Consider the following 19,073-nt stretch of genomic DNA (forward strand, 5'->3'; position numbering starts at 1 on the left):
TTTATGAAAATTCCTCCAAAAATAAACAATAAAGGATAATTTTACAAATAATGACCTTTTCCGTTTTTAATACTAAAAGCGTCATATCATGTGATTATCGCCCTTTTAAAACCAGATACATGTTTGTTCTAGAGGACGAGTTAAAGTAATGTTTTATAACTTTAAAATTATGAATTAGGTAAACTCCGGCCAATAATTTTGAAAGATACTATGAAAAAAAAACTGTTGATTTCATTTAAAGGTCTGTATTATGAAGCATAGACAACTTAAATTAGATTTTATTACCTTTTGAATAAAGAATAATAATTAAAATATAGATAATAATCAGTTTTATGGAAACATAACAACGTTATGTAAGGTATAAAAATATTAAGTAAGTTTTATTAGTATTAAAAAAGTTAAGTGAAATGTTGCAATAACAAATTTACTACAGCTGGGTTTCGATTTCGTGATTTCATTTCAATTAAAAATTTTGAAGTTATGAATATTTGGTTTGAAAGTTGTTGAAGATTTAAGAAATGGCAACCTACTACAATTATTGATAGTTTGCAAACTTCTGCCAAAGAGGCTGCAACCCTTTACATCGTTCTTCAAAAGATAACAAGATAGGGTTATATTTAACCAGACTACCTACATAAAGCAAAAAAAAATCGGCTAAGAAAAGAAGAATAAGAGGAATATAAGGCACAAAAAGTAGAAATCCAAAATGATAAGGCATTACTTCAACAGGGCAGTTTCAATACATCTGAAAAGATTATGGTGTAATTGTAAAAATACCAGTGGTTTGAAAAGTATAACCGTCAATCTCTCTCAGCAAACATAAGCTACATACTATTCGTTATAACAAAATAACAGGAATTTCGGATATTTGCCAACGTTTTTATGGTTACAAAAGGTAATATCCCAACGTTTTTCGAGGATTTAGAATCTATCCTCTTCTCAGGTGGGGGAAACGTATTAGTGCATACAAAATAAAGAACAGAAAGAAGAAGTAATTTCTTTATGGAAAGTACCTAACATGAATTTAAGCAGCATAGAGATATCCAATTTCCCCTAACTGACGTAAACTGGGCGAAAAGTAACATTGTACAAAATTTTTGAAGGCATTTGCAGAATATTTCCACCAATGTTTTTCAAACCAAATGACGCCTATGTTAAATAATGAAAGGGGAAATACACAAAGTATTTAGATTTCTCCACTTCCAACCTCGATTTCCCTTTACGAAAATTTCAAATTATTTGAAGTTCGGACTGAGTTATTACTCAACAACCCTCAATCCACCAGAGTCTCCCGGGTTATGACTCTATTACCGGAAAAAATACTGAAAGAACTTTCATGAAAGGAGATTATATTCCTTCACATATCGTATATTTAACGCCTTACTGAGTAATGAAACACAGTACCCTTTTACAACACATTCCTCACTTACCTCAATTTAAAAGAGCCCAGCTGATTGTCATCCCAAAAACGTAGGAAGCCTCCCTACCCCAGCTGAACATCAATTTTTATTTTTTGGTAGGACCAATAAGCCTATTTATTTCAAAAACTGGTGGAAAAGCTTCATTCTAGGAAGACTACCAACATTTAATCCATGAAGTAGTTTCTGTAGTGCCTGCTCATAAGTTTGGTTTATATGCGAAAAAGTGCGCACAATAAGAACAAGACCATACGAATAAAAAAAGAGATGGGATAAGTGCTTACAAAATAAATAGTTATTGTTTGGTTACATTTTTAGATGTCAATCAAGAGTTTGAATAATGTATGGCATAACCTGGATGCTATTATTACAAAACTAAGAAAAATTGATGTCCTTGTTCATTTGTTCAATATTAACATCATATCTTTCAAACCAAATCTTTTCAAATAAAATACAAAGAATGTCCTACTCAGCTATCAGGTATCATTAAATATACTCCCAGAATTTCTGACGAGGAAGTTGTACTTTGTCCATTTTTATACTTGCTATTATACCGCTGACCTCTTAAGAAAATGAAACATGGTGATATTGCAGTTTTGTCAGTCCTATTAAAGAACATGTTCGAGCATCTGCATTACCGTTAGATAGATCTTATATGGCAATTACTAATTATTGGTTTAAAAAACTATAAATGTTACTTGTAATAGTTTATTGCTTTAGCTTTTGATAATGGTGTGACACAGGAATAATAGATTAATTGCCATATATATATATGTATCTATAAGTTACAAATAGATCTACATATTTGTTAAATTAATAAAGAAGTTTAGCCCAAACATTAAAATGACTTAATTTAATACTTAAAACGAGGGCCATTTCCGATAACTAAAATGAATATAAACTTCCCTAAAAATTAAATCATAAGATTTAATTGTAAAATTATTGATGGCACTACCTACCCGTCAACCGCTCAGAACTAGAATTTACGAACAGAATTTCTTCAACACAGGCCCGTAACAAAAGAAAGTTACGACTTCTTCCTTTATTAATTATGTATCGGTAGTTTATAAAAGGGCTGTTTTACCATTTTTTTATAAGTTTTGCTTGTAAATTTGTTTATATATTATTGGTCAATTTACGGGAATTATAATGAATGTAATGGATTAAAAATCATTATAATGGGCCAAACTGACTACAGGAATGTTGATAGTAATTCTGTAATAAATATGAATGCCTATTCAGGCGTTAATTTAGACACAGTAGTTACTATTCAATTTTAAAAATATATTTGTGATTCAGTCATTTAAACGTACCGTATCATTATTTCATACTATTACCTTTAATTTAAGGTTTTCCGAACAACGTAAAATGTGCTGAATGCAGTGTACGTAGACTGTTATAATATTGACAAATCGGAATGATTAATAAGTACTATAAACAAAAGGCAAAATTGGATTCAGTAGATAATAATAAATGGTATAAAGTAATAATTTTCAGTGTAGAGTCCTAAAATATAAGTTTTTTCTGTTTCCTCCACTAAATCGTGAAAGCATTTAGTAATAAAAGGGCTGGTAAACAATAGGAAACTTAGTAATTATAACTTTTACTCTACCGTGACTGCTGATCATTTATCAGTCAAAGTTAATTAAGAACGCTCCACGCGCGCGTCTTGTTGTATGTTAACTGACTGCTGTTGCATAATCACAACTGAATAAGACGATGAGAGTTGAAAGTGAATTGTTTTATCACCCTGTTACTAAGATAAGACGACCAATCTAGTCTGTCGACTAAAGATGAAGACTCCGTTATTGTTCACATCATCATATATTGCGATAGTTACACGCATTACACGTTTCATGTTTCTGTGTGGAACTTTAATTAATTACTTATATGATTTTTATGTATGATGTAATATATTTGTGGTTTTGATTTGTTAAAGCGCTATCAATAAATCACAATGGATAAAATCAGTGAGTTAGTATTAGTTTCAATTGTTGAACATTTCTTGTTTTTGAATATATTCCGTTTATTAATGTTTTTTAATCTCGTTAAGTACTTGTATATTATGATCATCATTTCCTCATTTAGGAAGAACCAAGACGTATTGGGAATTAAAATATCAGCACACCTCATCGGATGGTTACGTTGTGATAACGAATTAGATAATTGGCAAACAGTTAAGTCAAGAAACACTTAAAGAAACATTACTAACTTCCGCCAGATGATGGACTTCAGGCGCTATTCTTTCAACCGGAAAAAATGAAGACCCTATTCAACTCACTAATAGTTATAATTACAATCCTTCTAGTAAAGAAAATTCTATGGATGAACAGATCGTCACTAACAACCTAATAAAATGAATTCAAAAGCCACTCCCCCATATTCTTATTCTCCCCAAAGAGGTGAACAATGTTTTCACATATGATCAAAGCACTAAGAATCAAATTTTATGGAAAGTACAACTGAATACTCATAAAAGTGTCCCCGTAATCTAGAAAGAATTACCATCTTTACGTCTTCTGACTCTTACCGGAAAATATGTGTCTAACAGACTTAAACGATAAGTTTTTCAAAACTTACCAGTTGAAGCAATAATGAGCAAATAGGGTTTGTGCAGAAGAACATACATTGAAAACCATAAAAATAGCGATTAAAGAAAACGGCCACCACAGTAAGAAAACAGATAAATGAAAGAAATTGAGTCACCATAAAAACCAATGTCCTCTATTCTATATTGATTTGAAACCTTTGCGATCGTAATAAATAAATATTTAACTCAGCGCTAAATTTAATTCTTTTAACTACCTTAAAAAAATAAAGGAAGTTGGTCAGTCAAATGTAAACGTTGGCAACGTTATGGACATACAAAATCATATTGTCAAAATGCATTTCGTTTTGTTAAAATGTTCTCAAGGATTAACGATGCAAAGGTTTGCAATAAAACCTTTCAACAGTAACCCCTTTCTTGTGCCATTCGTGCTCTGGTGAGCATCCAGGCTAACTACAAAGATTGTCCCGTTGTATAGACAAATACAAAATAAAACAATTCCTCACTTTCAGCTTAGAAAAAAGACTTTTTAAAACCCAATACCAGGATCCTTCTAGATGGAAACAACCCAAAACAATGTTGAGCAAAACAATTTAGTTACTGAAGGAGGTAACCTCGCTCAAGTTGTAGACAATAATAACAGAAATGACAGTTTTTCCATTCAAGGAAATAAGAAACTACAAAAATGGATACATAGAAGAATCAGAAAGTTTTGAGGCCATAGATAATGCAAAAAATAATTTTTGAACTATTTGAAATATTTTTTATATAATACATGCAGAACAGATCAATAGGATACAAAATCTGCTGACTACTATTGTTTCTCGTCTAAAATCAATATTATTCATACAAAATCGCTTTATGGAAATGCAAACGCGGTTTACTCACAATAGTAAGTAAGTCCCACAAACATTATGAAATACCCAGGTTTATGAGAGAACCACCATCAAGCTTCCAGTATTGTTTCCTTGAAGATTGGTTAGAGGTCCCTATTAAAATTTTCAGCAATTTAATTGCCCCCCCACCCAGACATGTAATTAACCAAACAACAACCTGAGCAGTTTTATTCATCACAAGTTTTATTCAATACATTGGGGATTACATTTTAGGCAGGAGGTGATTACAACGCGAAACACCAAGAATGGGGTTCTCGATTGGCCACTAATAGACAACTTAACCTCCCTTGATCTGTCTTCTGAACATTCGCCGATTATACTCAATTTAAGCACAGCATTATTAAAAAAAAATTAAAAGTGGAAACTGTGTGCCATAAACAAATTTACTAGCTGGGATCGATTACCGTGATTCATTCAATAAAAATTTGAAGTTGAATATATAGGTATTAAAGGTGTAATGTAAGAATTTAACAAATGCAACCTACTACATTATTGATTATGTTTGCAAACATGCTGCCCAAAGAGGCTGCACCCATAACATCGTACTTCAAAAGATAAACAATGATAGGGTTAATATTAAACCTAACCTACCTACATAAAGAAAAAAAATCGAGCCTATTAAAAGAAAAGAAGAATAATAGGAAATATGGCAAAACAGTAGAAAAATCCAAATGATAAGGCATACTTCAACAGGCAAGTTCAAACAACTGAAAAGAATATGGTGTAATTTTAAAAATACCAGTGGTTTGAAAAGTATATAACCCAATCTCCTCTCCAGCAACATAAGCACCTACATACTATTCGTTTATTAACAAAATAACAGGATTTCGGATATTTGGCCAATATAAATATTGTTATGTAATTATTACATTCAATGTTGTATATGATTTATAGGAGTTTGAGTAACAAATAATAATTGATTTCTGATTTAATTAATTATGGTAATGGAGTTTGTAAGGTGTAGCAGCGATTATGGCCCTGATTTGTGGTTGTTGGTTAAATACTGTGAGGTGCTCAATCTGCAAAATGTCCAGTTTGCTGCCTGTTTAGAAAATTTTCTTCTATATTTCAGGCCGAGGGGCAGGGGTTTGTGATGATTTGAGGCTATCGTGAGGAAAATAAATCATAATGAAGTAAAAGTGGGAAAGTGTCAAAATTGATATGTTTTGAGTGAAAATTTGTTTATGTCACTAAATTTAGTAATTTGTATAACTTAGCAATGTCGATAGTAAAAAGGAAAGCCATTTGTGTGTTTTGTGTAATAATAAATTGGAAAACTAAAGAAGCTTTTAAAAACATTTTAGGAACAGTAGAGAGAAAATAATTATTGGTGTACATTAATTTATTCAAAACTGATTTGGGCATGTTTTATTTGATTATTAGATTATTTGCTTTTTTTTTTTTGTTTACAGCATAGGCTAACTGTAGTGATCTTATTTTGAAAATGTAACTTCATTAGGGTATAGGCCGGTATCGGAAATTAAACTGTGAGTTGCTATTAAAAAATTTTTAAAGTATTTTTGCTTGACCCCCTAATTAAACATATATGGTTTTTTGAAGGTGTAAATCCAAATAAAATTGTTTATTTTAATAATTGAAATGGAAATTTCTATTGTGGTTTTAAAATTGTTACTGTGCTTCAAATTTTTTCTATATTTTCCATGATGCTGCACCTGATAGCTTTCTGACTGTTCTGTGATCAAAAGCTTCATGCAGCATCATCAACCGTCCCCTGAATGCTTTATTGCCTTGTGAGAAACCATGGGGTCATTACTATCCACGCACTAAAAATCTAAAGCCCCCAATTCGTTTTTAACTTATTTAACGTTTCAGTGCCGTGGGGAAATTGTAAAGATAACGGCCAACACAGCAAAATTTGAGTTTTCGCACTTTAACTATTGCTAAATTTCCTGAAAAAAAAAAAATTGAGGTTTCACTGGGTGAAAAAAGACAAATAAAAAGTTTTAGAACATTAAAAGTGGGTTTACTTTTTCGGCTTTGTAATAATTTTATTGTTGTATTGTCGCCTTGTTGTTTTGTTAGGTCAAATTCCCCCCCACCCCCCCCCCCCCCCACCCCCCCCCCCCCCCACCCCCCCCCCCCCCCACCCCCCCCCCCCCCCACCCCCCCCCCCCCCCACCCCCCCCCCCCACATTTCCGGGTTTTTTTTGTGATCGGTATTTGTTGTCGCTGTTATCTTATTTTTTCCTCGAGAATCCCGATTACGGCAGGGCCGGCGGCAACCCACATGTTTTACACGGTACATAATTGCCCTTTCCATTACAATTCAAATTTATATTTCCTGATCAGCCCTCTAAAAATTTGATATTTTACTGATAGGTACGATCTCGAGGGATGTTGTTTCTTTCGTCGACATCGAGCGTCGGCCGGCTTCCGGCAGCACCTTTGGGCTTGTTAATTAACCGCCCATTAGGATGTATAATTGTTTTTACTTTTTCTCTTTTACTGTACCAAATTTGTTTTGTGAAAATTTTGGTAGTTTAGGCAGTTTATTTTAGTACTGTATTTAACTACTCCTATAGTTTAAAGCCAGCCAGCTGACGGTCATTTTGACCAATGCTGTCCAAGTGGTTTGAAGTTGGGTTCACCTGTGGGGACCTAAATGTGTATACACAACTAAAAGGAAAATAAAGCACTTTTTCTCATCTTCATTTTTTTCTATCTCGTATGGATTGTTTTTCTTTCGTTGACCCCAACGCTGATCATGGCCGGAGGCACTCAGCATTTTGGGGTGGCGGAGTGTGAAATCAAGAATAAAAACAATTTTTGAGTGTTTTTTCAATAAAGAGTTTTAGTTTTAGTTTTGGTAAATGTTTGGGTTTTTATTGAAGTTTTGTGTGTTGGAGGAAATGTAGAGCTAAAACACGGAAAGTACAACAAAGCTGACCCATGCCAGCAGAACGGCGCGGCGCCACGGGTGTAAAGAACTCTGCAATCAACGTTTTAATCTACTAGACCCCGCTATCGACTTTGAAACCTCTGTCTGAGGATTGGGGAGGGGTATTGCGATAAGTACAAATGCCTGTTTTTAGATATTGACGAAATTATTGTTGCTAGCCCTAAACTATACGCTTCATCTAGTAATCAGTAGAAGCAAAATGTCAAATAACGATTCATGTCTGGGTGTGGTCGGTAATAATCCCAAAGTAACCAATTTTTATTTATCATTAAATTATTACTTACAAAAAGCCGACCTATAATGTGATTTCAAATATCTATAACGTAACTTGCTGCGGGATTTGGCTTTCAGTAGTTTTAGATCATGAATATCAAGGTTTCGATTGTGGTGGTGGCTGCTTATTATACCACAGCAGATCATTCTCTATCTTTCCACTTTGTTCCTATCTAGTAGTTGTAATTATAGTTGCTATATAAGTAGGTAAATTACATATCTACTATAAAGAGAAAAAGTTAAAATAATATTTACATGTGCTCACGTGATCTGAGCTTGCATTTATTTACTATCTCGAGGAAAGTATTTCTTTTTTGTCAGTAGTTTGAGACGTCACCAACCCCCTCAGATCGTGCAACTTTTTTGAAGTCAGATCACGTTAGATGATCTGGCATGTGGACTAAGGTAGGGAAAGTACCGATCGGAAACGCCCCTGGCCATCAGTACTCCTTTGATCTTGGCACCACTCTAAAATTTTTGAGTTTTTCTTCCCAGAGACCTATAATAAACACTACATTATTTAAAAAAAAAAAAAAAACAACTATTTTTACCTATTATGAAAATTACGTACCATTATGCCGTTGTTGGTTTTTACGTTTTAAAAGGAAGTGATTTCAGTTAGAGTGAAGTTATTCCGTCCCTATCTGCTATTTTATATTAGGCTATATGAGTATGTAAAAACATACATGTTTATTCTAAATGTGAAAATTTATTAAGCGCTCACATGATCTGAGCTTGTGTTAGTACTATCTTGAAGAAAGTTTTTCACGTGAAGTGCGGGAAGGTGCTTTAGAACATTTAAACAAATTTTATTGTGTTTTACAATTAACACATACTAATACACACAGTTCTATAACCTTACAAATAAATAGTACATATGTCGCTAACGTAAATTAATTAAATATTATTTGCTCCAACCATAGAGAACAATAGTGGTTAGATTTAGTAAAGTACAGTCTTATTGACTTTAAATCGCACATTAAAGTATCATCAGATACATTATGTCTTTGGAATTTTGGCTTTTCTGAGCGTAAAACAAGCCTTTCTTGCTTGAAATAATAACTTTAAACTTGGATGAAAAGTATTAAGAATAACACCAAAGTTTATAAAGCACAAATTAACTTCTCCCAAACTTGAGTTTCATGATATATTTTCAAGTTTAATTGGGGTGATATGAATATTATTTTTTATAAACCAATTCGAGCAATTAACATTTTACCCAAATTGTTTAGTTCAATTTCTGAGGTAACATCTTAGCTAATTGAAAGAAGTATTATAGTTATAAGTCAAGAGTACTACGCTCTTTGCCAACTTGATTTAACAGAGATATCCTGGCCAAGAATGGTTCGGCAGTGGATGCAGCTGTGGCCGCTCTCTTCTGCAACGGCGTTGTCAATATGCAGAGCATGGGCCTGGGTGGCGGCTTCATCATGACACTGTATGAACGAGCCACCAGGACCGGTCACTCCCTTGTTGCGAGGGAGACTGCCCCAGGCTCTGCCACCAAGAATATGTTCGATCGCAACAGCACTCTGTCACGAGATGGTAGGTTTTATATATCTCTTTTTATTTCCAACTTTGTCATAGAATTAACGTAATATACTAACTGAAATTTGGTTTTTTATTTTTGTTCATGTTATGTATAAGTTAGCAGTGACGTAATAAAACCTAAGTTATAGTGTTATAAGATTAGATGTAGCTGTTTTTGGAATGTAAATAACTGTTAGTTCTTGAAACTTTTACCAATTTTCTTAGTGGATTGTAATCGTCAAACAATTATATAAGAGATTAAAATAAAAAAACTATGTAGTAACAACTGTAAGTGTTTGGTGCAATAAATTAATATATACATGAACTGAGCAAGTTTACTTCTGAGTAAGTAAATTTACAGTGTTCCTTTTAAATTCATATGTATCATGCTGATTAAAAAAAAATATTAATCAAAATTGGATTTATTTGTTATTATACTGGAGAGGAAAAATATATATTTATTTTTTTGCCATTGTTTTAGTATATTTCAAGTACTGCGGTTTTTGTATTCAGTTGTGGTAAAATTTTGTTTTGCACCAATGCAGTTTAGAATTTTTAACAAACTGAGACTCGGTTATTTAGAAATTATTGAAATATCAAATCAAATCGAAAACATCTTTATTTCCATTAAGGTACAAAAAATTTAGAAATCATAGGAGCACAATTTTTACATTTATAATATAAAATTACTTAGTGATTAATACCACAACATAAAATTGCAAAAAAAATTAAATACTTATACTTATATAGACTGCTCTAATGTTTGTGGAAATATTTCCTCACATAGGTGCATAGCACCTGTGTGTGAGAGAATGAGTCCCATTAATTCAAAAATAATTTTCTTAGGGAAATAAGACGTTTAAATAATGTTTACTAAAAAAATATATATATAGAAAAATAATTGATTTAATGATTATAAATACAGATAACGCTCATAGTGGTAAAGAAGAAAAAGCAATATGAGGTTATAGAAGAGACACAATAGCAAACGCTTATCAGTGAATGAAGGTAATCAAAATAAGGATAAACGACGAACTGTTAGATGATAAGAAATAAAAAAACCGACAGACAAACGGACTCCTCAGTCGGGACAATGCTTGAGGCCTCTGTCCCTCCTTTCAGTTATCCTACCCCAAATCTTACCCCGCACCTCTACCTACCACGCTGGCAACCACACCACACGCACGCACACACACACACACACACAACTATCACCATGCGATCACAAATATAAAAACACACTCCCATCATGTAATCCAACTAATTGTAATCATGTAACTTCCAATATGTCTAGTTGCAGTATGAAAAAACAACTGGCTTGATTATTATGTTTAAATTAATTCAATGAGAAATCGGTAAATGAGTTGAAAGAATCTCTTTTGTAACGAACGCTAACTGAATGACCTCATTTCATGTTTGATTACTCAGTGGAATGTTGATTTTACAAGTAAAAAGATAAAACTCTGCCTGAAGTGTGATGGAATAAACTGTACACACTAATTTATTATTATGGTAATATATGTTTATTTTCTGGCACAAAATGATAGTCTAAAGACTTAATTAGGTATATTTCACAAAATCTAAGTATCCATAGGTGGTTTTTATATCATCTCTGAGAGGTTATACAGAATGAAACTGACTGACCTTGCTGGCTACTGATACAGTAGTGCGGTGAACATTGTAAATGAATTTTTACTTCTAACTCATAGTTATAGTTTTTTTTTTTTTTAACTAGAATTTTTAACTCTTTCACTGCCAGGAAATGTTACTATATATTACCATACTGCTGGTTCTTTCACCAGAGACATTTTTTCAAAGGATCCACCCAGTTATAGACATTTTGTAAAGTTTTACATAAAAAAATTCATATCTTATAGACGGCTAAAATGTTTTGTTTATTTTAGAATTAAAACTTATATTAGGAACAGTAAAATACAATTTTTCTTTTTTTTTTAAGTTTAATGATTTTTGAGTTTGACTTTGTACGCAATATTAAAGATCCAGCTCAGTATGTCCTCCAGATTTACAGGTATTAGTCAGTCCATGCACAATATACTTCTGAATAAATAGAAGTGGATGGAAATCTTAAGTCTTAAATTCAAAATAGGGAAATTATATGCACATTAACAAAATATTTTCCTCAAAGACAATACAATGTTGGGTATTTCTAATTTAAAGACCAATTGTATAATCATCAAAAGGGAACGAATTATAAAAATTAGTTTATTTAAGAAATATTAAAATATTTACAAGAATCAAAATTTCAAAATTTTAATGTTGATGAGTCATATGCTTTTATGTCAAAACAAACCTTTTAGACAAATATTAAATATAAAGGTAGATAAATAAAATACACTTGTGTTATACTGTAAAACTTGAACACAACAGAAAGCTTTTAAAGTATAGTTTATTAAAAAAATTATAAATATATTTACAAGAATAAAACTTCTTTTAGTAGGAATGAAGAAGTTAACACTTAGAACTGAACTTGGGTGCTTGCAAAATGTTACTATAAAAGAGCTGACAGTTATTTTAGTTTTTTAATGTTAGTAAATCTCTTTAATGGAATTAAAGAGTTCAAGAAATATGGTTTGTAATATTAGCGAGTAGTTATGGCTAATATTAGCTGTAGTTACGGCAATAGTTACATGCTGTTATGGCTAATTTTTATTATATTGGCTCGTTGGTCTGTTTCATAAGCACACATACAGACATCAAAGCATTTGAATACATGTTCTTGCTATCAAAAGACTTCCAACAAAAATTTTAATACACTTGTAAAAATAATGTTGCCAGAACGATATTGTTTCTCCCATATACTTTATATAGGAATACACGTAATATTTTTTACAGCTTGACAGTTGTAAAAGTGGTTATTTTGATCTATAACTTTAATTTGTATATTTGAGCTCTAATCACAATTTTGATATTTGAGCTCTAGTCATACGTTACACAGGTTTCCTCTCTAATCATACCTCACAGCTGAATGTTGTTGGAGCAGGTGTATTACATTTATTCAGCTGTTATTGCTAAACAAGGTGAAAATTTTTATAACATGGATCTCACTGAGTTAAACCTGCTACAGTTACTGATATTCAATCTACATTACTGTTGTCTTACTGAGTAACAGAAATATTTTATAACAATAACATAGTGTCCATATAGGCAGCTTTTTATACATTTTTTGTTATGTATTCCAAGTTTTATTTTATCACAGATATTGTAATCAGATCCACTTTTAATACTTCATAATCAATAATTTATATAGTTTAATTAATATATTTAGTGTTTATTATGAACAATGTAAATTGTATACTAGTAAATGTTACCGGCAATTAAAAAAATATACATACAATCATGTCAAACTCATGTCCTGGGATCTAAAAATCATCATTTTTCTACTATATTATATCATTTATGGGCAAAAGAGGAGTATATCATATGTTTTATACCCCCATATTTTTTTATATTGTGATAGATCAGTTTTTTTTTGAGTGATGACTGCAATAGAAAGATATCTGTTCCAGCAGAATCTGGCACAGTAAGGTTCATATTCATATGAATCTGTTATCTGAAATATCATGTATAAAATATGATTCATATGAGCTATAAAAAGGTGAATACATACAAAGCTGAGTTTTTCAATCTTGTCATAGCATTATCATGTTGTAAAATTTATGTACACAACAAATAACTATTTTGAAATAGTTCAAAATAATTGAGAAAAGTGCTCGTTCTTGTCTAGATTGGGAGCAACAATTGAGGTAAAAAAATTTCACTATTACATTTCTTAGAGTAGCCGTTCAAACAATTGTTTTTTTTTTATTACAATAGAGTTGTTTACAACTGCCATCTTGAAAATTTTGATTGAATAGTGAAGGTCATATTCAGTGTTGGTATGCAGCAATTATCATGAAAATCCGTACTGAGATATATTACAATAATGCCCATTTTTGTAAAATATAACCTAGAGATTAAAATTGTGCTTTTATTTGAAATTTTAAACAGAGACATGCAGTTCTTCCTAAACTCAAAAACTGCCCCAATTGTAAGCAATTTGCTAACGTGCATGCCGTCGTGTTTTGATGTTAGAAATTTTATCATGAGCGTACTATTGTGTAATGTCTTTTAAAATTAAAAACTATTCAATATGTGGTTCAGAAAGCTGTTACCGCATCTTATTATAAGCACGTTTCTTTCAAGAAAGTAAAATATTCTCACATCAATAGCAAAGATTCAGAGACTCTGCACTTTGCTGATAGTGCGTGCTGTGGTGTAATTAAATAACACTACGATTTTGCACGATGTTGTGATAAAATTTATAAAACAATATTGAAGAAGTATTACTGAATGATATCAACACATATATTAAAGGAAACATACCAAACAATACTTAAAAGTATTATTATATTAAAAAGATTACAATTATGAGAGTGAGAGACAATCTTACAAGATGTGAGCGAATTGTTGCAGTGCATGCCATCGCAGAGATTAATAAGTGTGTGTGTTTGTCTGTTAATGTGAAGTTTTATGTTGGTTAGAACTATAAACATATGATTTACGATACGGTTACCTTTGGGCACTGATTTGCTTCAAAGCGAACATTTATTTATCACAATATAATAATAAGTATATTGTCATGTGCGACATAAGATTATTTTATAGTTTTAAAAACACTTGTACAACGCAAAATTAAGTTATTAGGGTTTTTTAAGTTGGTTCAATTTTTTATTTCGCTGTAAGGCTTGTTCATTAACTTGAAAAGCTTGAGGGCAATTTATTTCAATACGTGTTAAGGAAGTCTATATACTTTAAATATTGTGTTATTGTTATGAATGTTTCAGCTTAGAATTTCATTTGAACCTTAAGTAAAATGTTAATAAAATTTTAATGCAAGGTAAGGTGTAGAAATTATTCCTTCTAGAAGGTAGTTTCATATCTCCTGTAGTAAAAATCATTGATTATTTGCCAAACAAAGAAATTTTAATAAATTTATTTTCTGATCTTTCCACCCTTTGTAATATTAACTTAGAGAATCTTTTCTTTATCAATACTTGTCATTATATATCTTTCCTAAATTGAATTTGACAAAATGTTACTGTTAATTGGTTTTTCAATTAAAGTCTCTCAACCCCAAGTTTTTTTTAATTCCAATTTCCAAATCTGTGAATACATGAAGCAACATCTAAATTGCTAATTGTCTTAATTCAAAGTTTTACTTTGCACTAAATCAGAGTTGTGTCATTCGCGTAGTGAATTAAGTCGCCCATTCTAGTTGGATGTTCGTATATTTAAATGTGGTTTCAACGTTTTGTTTAAATGCCAGATTTAAAAAATTATGTGTGGTATACAATGCATTTTGTTAATTGCAAATAAACAATTTGATTTAATTTACTCAGAAACAAACTGCTGAAAGAATGTTTTATAAGTCTCAAAGCTGTAAACAAAACTGTTCACAAATTGTAATTATTCCAGTCCTGGCACAATGTGTAGGCCTTGGATATGAAGGCGTTTGACTTATGAGGTCGGGAAAGGATCGAAGAAAATATGTTGTTGTATGTGTACGATGATTAAACGTATCTTGGTGCTTTCTCCATTTGCTGGTGGACAGATAGATTACATTACATTTGTCCATTAGTAAAAGACCTGTACACACGCTCAGTTTACAAGACTCATTATTTATTATTATATATTAATTTTTGAACTGAGTCAAATTGTAAAATGTCAACGGTATGGTGAAATTCACTCATGAGATTAAAAACATTATTATTTTTCCATTGAAGTTTAGTTATTGGAATTAAAACTGAAAATAAATGTATTGTATTGGTACATCAATCATCATTTGCTACTGTTGAGTAACAGAGTAACAAAAGATCTTTAACCTTGTCTTGAAACTTTTCCATGGAAATCTGGTACAAAGGGTCAACTGAGTCAGCGGTCTGTAAAATTTTGCTGGCAGACACTTTAGCAAAGGTCAGAGAACAAGTGATAACTCCCACAGGCATGATTAAAACCACATGTGTAGAGCAACAACTTTGATAAGAACTGTCAATATATTTGAACTAAAAATAGGACAAGAGGCACAGTTGTGTTGGTGTTTTATGTAGAAAAAATTTAATTCAGATATTGATTCTTTAGCTGTATAAAACCTTTGTGTCATACATGAGTATAATTTATAAATCGTGAAGCAGTTTACTTTTGGTTTAATTAAATGTGTGTGCGTGCGTGCGTGCGTGCGTGTGTGTGCACATGTATGAAGCAAACCATACCTCTATATTAAAAACAGTAAAATTTCAATTTAAATTTTACCATGTTTTTAATTTCCAATTCTATTAATTGTTCATAAAGAGTTGTGATAATTAATAAATTTAATGTAATATATATAATACATCTTTAAAGTTATTAGCTATCACAACTCTTTATGAACAAGTAATAGACTTGGAAATTTAAAACTTTTGTTAGAATTTAAATTTAAAATTTTTCATCATTTTAATATAGATGTATGTATGGTTTGCTTCATACAAGTCAAGTCTTGTATGTAAATTTACATTTTTCATTTGAATTAATTAATAAGTTTATTCCAGCCAAAACCTGTATACAAAAGATGTTATTAAACTATTATAAATACATACATTTTGTGTGATTGCTAATCTATAAACATCTTATTTTAAAAATGTAACTACATCAAAATAATAATCTATAGGAAAAGCTACATGGGCAGTCCTGTACCTGTACGTAGGCCAGTTGCTTCCGTCTTAGTCATAAAAATAATAAAATGCCAGAACAAGCAAAAGAAATAAATACAAAATTAATAAAAAAGAAATTCATTAGTAGACTAAGCTCAACGAAAACAAACAGCTAGCTTTTCGTTGGTAGTTTTTGGTAGTTGTATATTAATGAATTTATCACAAACAGCTGTTTAATTTTAATACAAGTATGATAACATAGTTTTTGAATAATTCATGCAGTTAAGAGTTTCATAAAAAAATATTTGAAACAATTAATAGAATAAGTTAGCATAAATAATAAAATATATCTTAAATGTATTAATTAACATAACACTATGACGTTAATTACAATATTTTTAATATAGAATTATTAAACGTATTGTTTGCTTTTTACAAGTCAAGTTCTGTAAGACAATGTACGTTTTTCAACGATCACAGATTCATTTTGAACAGCTCTGTTGTATTGTAATGTGAGTATAGGAACACAATTTTTAAACAATTGATGTAACAATGATTATCATTCAAAAACAATATTTGAAATAATTAAAACAAGTTTGTTTTTTCACATTTTCAAATTAAAATTTAGAAAAAATAAATCTATGACATTGTGCAATGTAATATTAGGCCTATCAGTAATCATAATGCGTAAGCATGTTACATCACAACATGAAACCTCGTGATTGAAAGAGGCCTTAGATGTGCTTGACAAGCCAGAGCTTGTTAGGTAAATGACGTGTTGATGCAGGTGCTCTGGCAGCTGGGGTGCCAGGGGAGTTACGGGGATACTGGGAAGCTCACAAGAGGTTCGGAAAGCTGCCGTGGGCCGAAGTCGTAGAACCTACTCTCCAGATCTGCCGGGACGGATATCACATGTCCAAGCATCAGTCGGACGTTCTCAGCATCCGTAGCTATCTCATCACCAGAGACCCGAATCTCAGGTGAGGCAGCTTGGATGATTTCGGAGGAAGTTTGACCAGTTTTTATGACAACTTTTAGTAAATTCACCAACTGTGCTTGGAATGTGTCCAAACAACTGGATGTCCTTGTGGCACTTTCTGTTTACTGTGAAATGCAAATATGTCATTGCATAACTAAACATTTCTATTCAGTGTTTTGTGTACTGGGTACTATTTTACATTTTATTATAGCTTGTACAGTATGTTAAATTGCAACACACTTTATACTGATATTTGTGACCCATAATCATTATTTTGGTTGTGGTGAAAAATAAAATTTGCCAGCAAGAACTATCTTGTTCTCCACCTCAAATTTATTGATGTAATTATTTTGTTTTTGGTTTATAATACAATACTTGTGAGAACTTTACTGGGCCAGAATGGTTAAGACATTTTGATACGAAACGAGTTAGACTCACCCAAATTGAGCACTGGAATCAGGATTAGAATTAGACACTACTTTTTCCATTAGATACACAGGTGTACATGAATGGTGTCACAAAATCAGAAATGTAATCATTGTTACAAATAATAAAAGATTAACTTATACGAATCCAGTCAATGTAATAGAACTAACTTTAACTTAGTTTTTAAACTTTTATTGTGAAGTTCATAACATTCGAAGAAGGAATACAATTAAATGTTAGTCACATACCATTAAATCTATTTTTAAATTACTTATTATTTTCCAATGATTTTATTTTTGTATGTAATCAAATCAGTGTTCTAAAAACGTTTTCTTTTTATCTGTCTTTAATTTTATTGTCTGTTTTCTTTTGTTGTTTGAGTAGCGTAAAAATAAAAATAGTCCAATTAAATTTTGGTTGTAAATAATGATATGTCTTATAAATTTTGTATTACTTTAGATTGTTTTTAACATTAATTTTATTTTCATAATGTCCATCTAATAGGTAAATTCGTTATAACAGATTATTAAAATTTATATAAATTACATGTAAAAACAGTAAAGCTTCTGGAAGAAGTACTTCTCTAGCTAATCCATAAATGTTTTTTGTAGTAAGGGACCATGCAGGTATCTGGGTTGTGCTCTTGTTCTGAACATAATTAATTGTTACCATAAGTTAAAACGAATTCCACTGAGTAAAAACATCAGAGATTACAAAGAAAATCATTTTCAACTAAGTATGAATAAGATACTAACTAGCTAAAGAAACCCCATAATACCACTGAGATTTTTAACGAGTGGGCTTCTTTAATTGATTGCGAAAAACTATTTGACTGTACACAACTCCTGTCTTGTGTTGCAGTCACACAAGTTGTGTAGGGTGACACAACACCAACATTAAAATAGAAGAAATTATGATTTTTTGGCAGGGATTTGATCCATGGGGTTTGTTTTTAATGGATCAACAACCTTGTTTGGGTCAGATAACATAACGGTGGGTAGAAAACAGCATTTTGCAGAGATTCCTGGTTTGTTTGAAAGATAATTGTGGAAGGTTTACCAAGAAGATTTATATTATAGTATGGAAAAGCCTTTGAGGATGTTGAAATTTTCTCTTAAAATATTATTGGGACCAGAGTGGTGACCAGTTATGAGGGATATGTTCTTGTAGTTGTTTTTAGGGCTCGGCTTTACAATGAACTGGGTTAGTCAAATTTTGTTCCTGAAAAGGTAGCTTCTGCTGAGAAAAGAACTGACTAATTGGGCCTCCAGTACATGGAACTTTAAATAATATGTTCAGCTTAAGTGGCTTAACTGTAGGGTATCAGAGATGATGTGAATTCGATTTGGATGTAAGTTTAAAGGAAAACCTTCCTTATATTACAAAATCCACACCAA

General features: G+C 31.5%; 1 protein-coding gene across 3 annotated transcripts in view; it reads left to right on the top strand.

Moving 5' to 3' along the window:
• LOC124367589 (scoloptoxin SSD14-like) overlaps positions 1–19,073 on the top strand; it is a 142,156-nt gene that overhangs the window by 100,208 nt on the left and 22,875 nt on the right. For all 3 annotated transcript variants that reach the window (XM_046824546.1, XM_046824545.1, XM_046824547.1), the window contains exons 3-4: positions 9,380–9,600; positions 17,059–17,251. In XM_046824546.1, coding sequence (XP_046680502.1) covers positions 9,380–9,600; positions 17,059–17,251 — 414 coding nt within the window. The remainder of the gene's footprint in view (positions 1–9,379; positions 9,601–17,058; positions 17,252–19,073) is intronic.

Source organism: Homalodisca vitripennis, chromosome 8, assembly GCF_021130785.1.
Source record: "Homalodisca vitripennis isolate AUS2020 chromosome 8, UT_GWSS_2.1, whole genome shotgun sequence".
NCBI lineage: Eukaryota > Metazoa > Arthropoda > Insecta > Hemiptera > Cicadellidae > Homalodisca > Homalodisca vitripennis.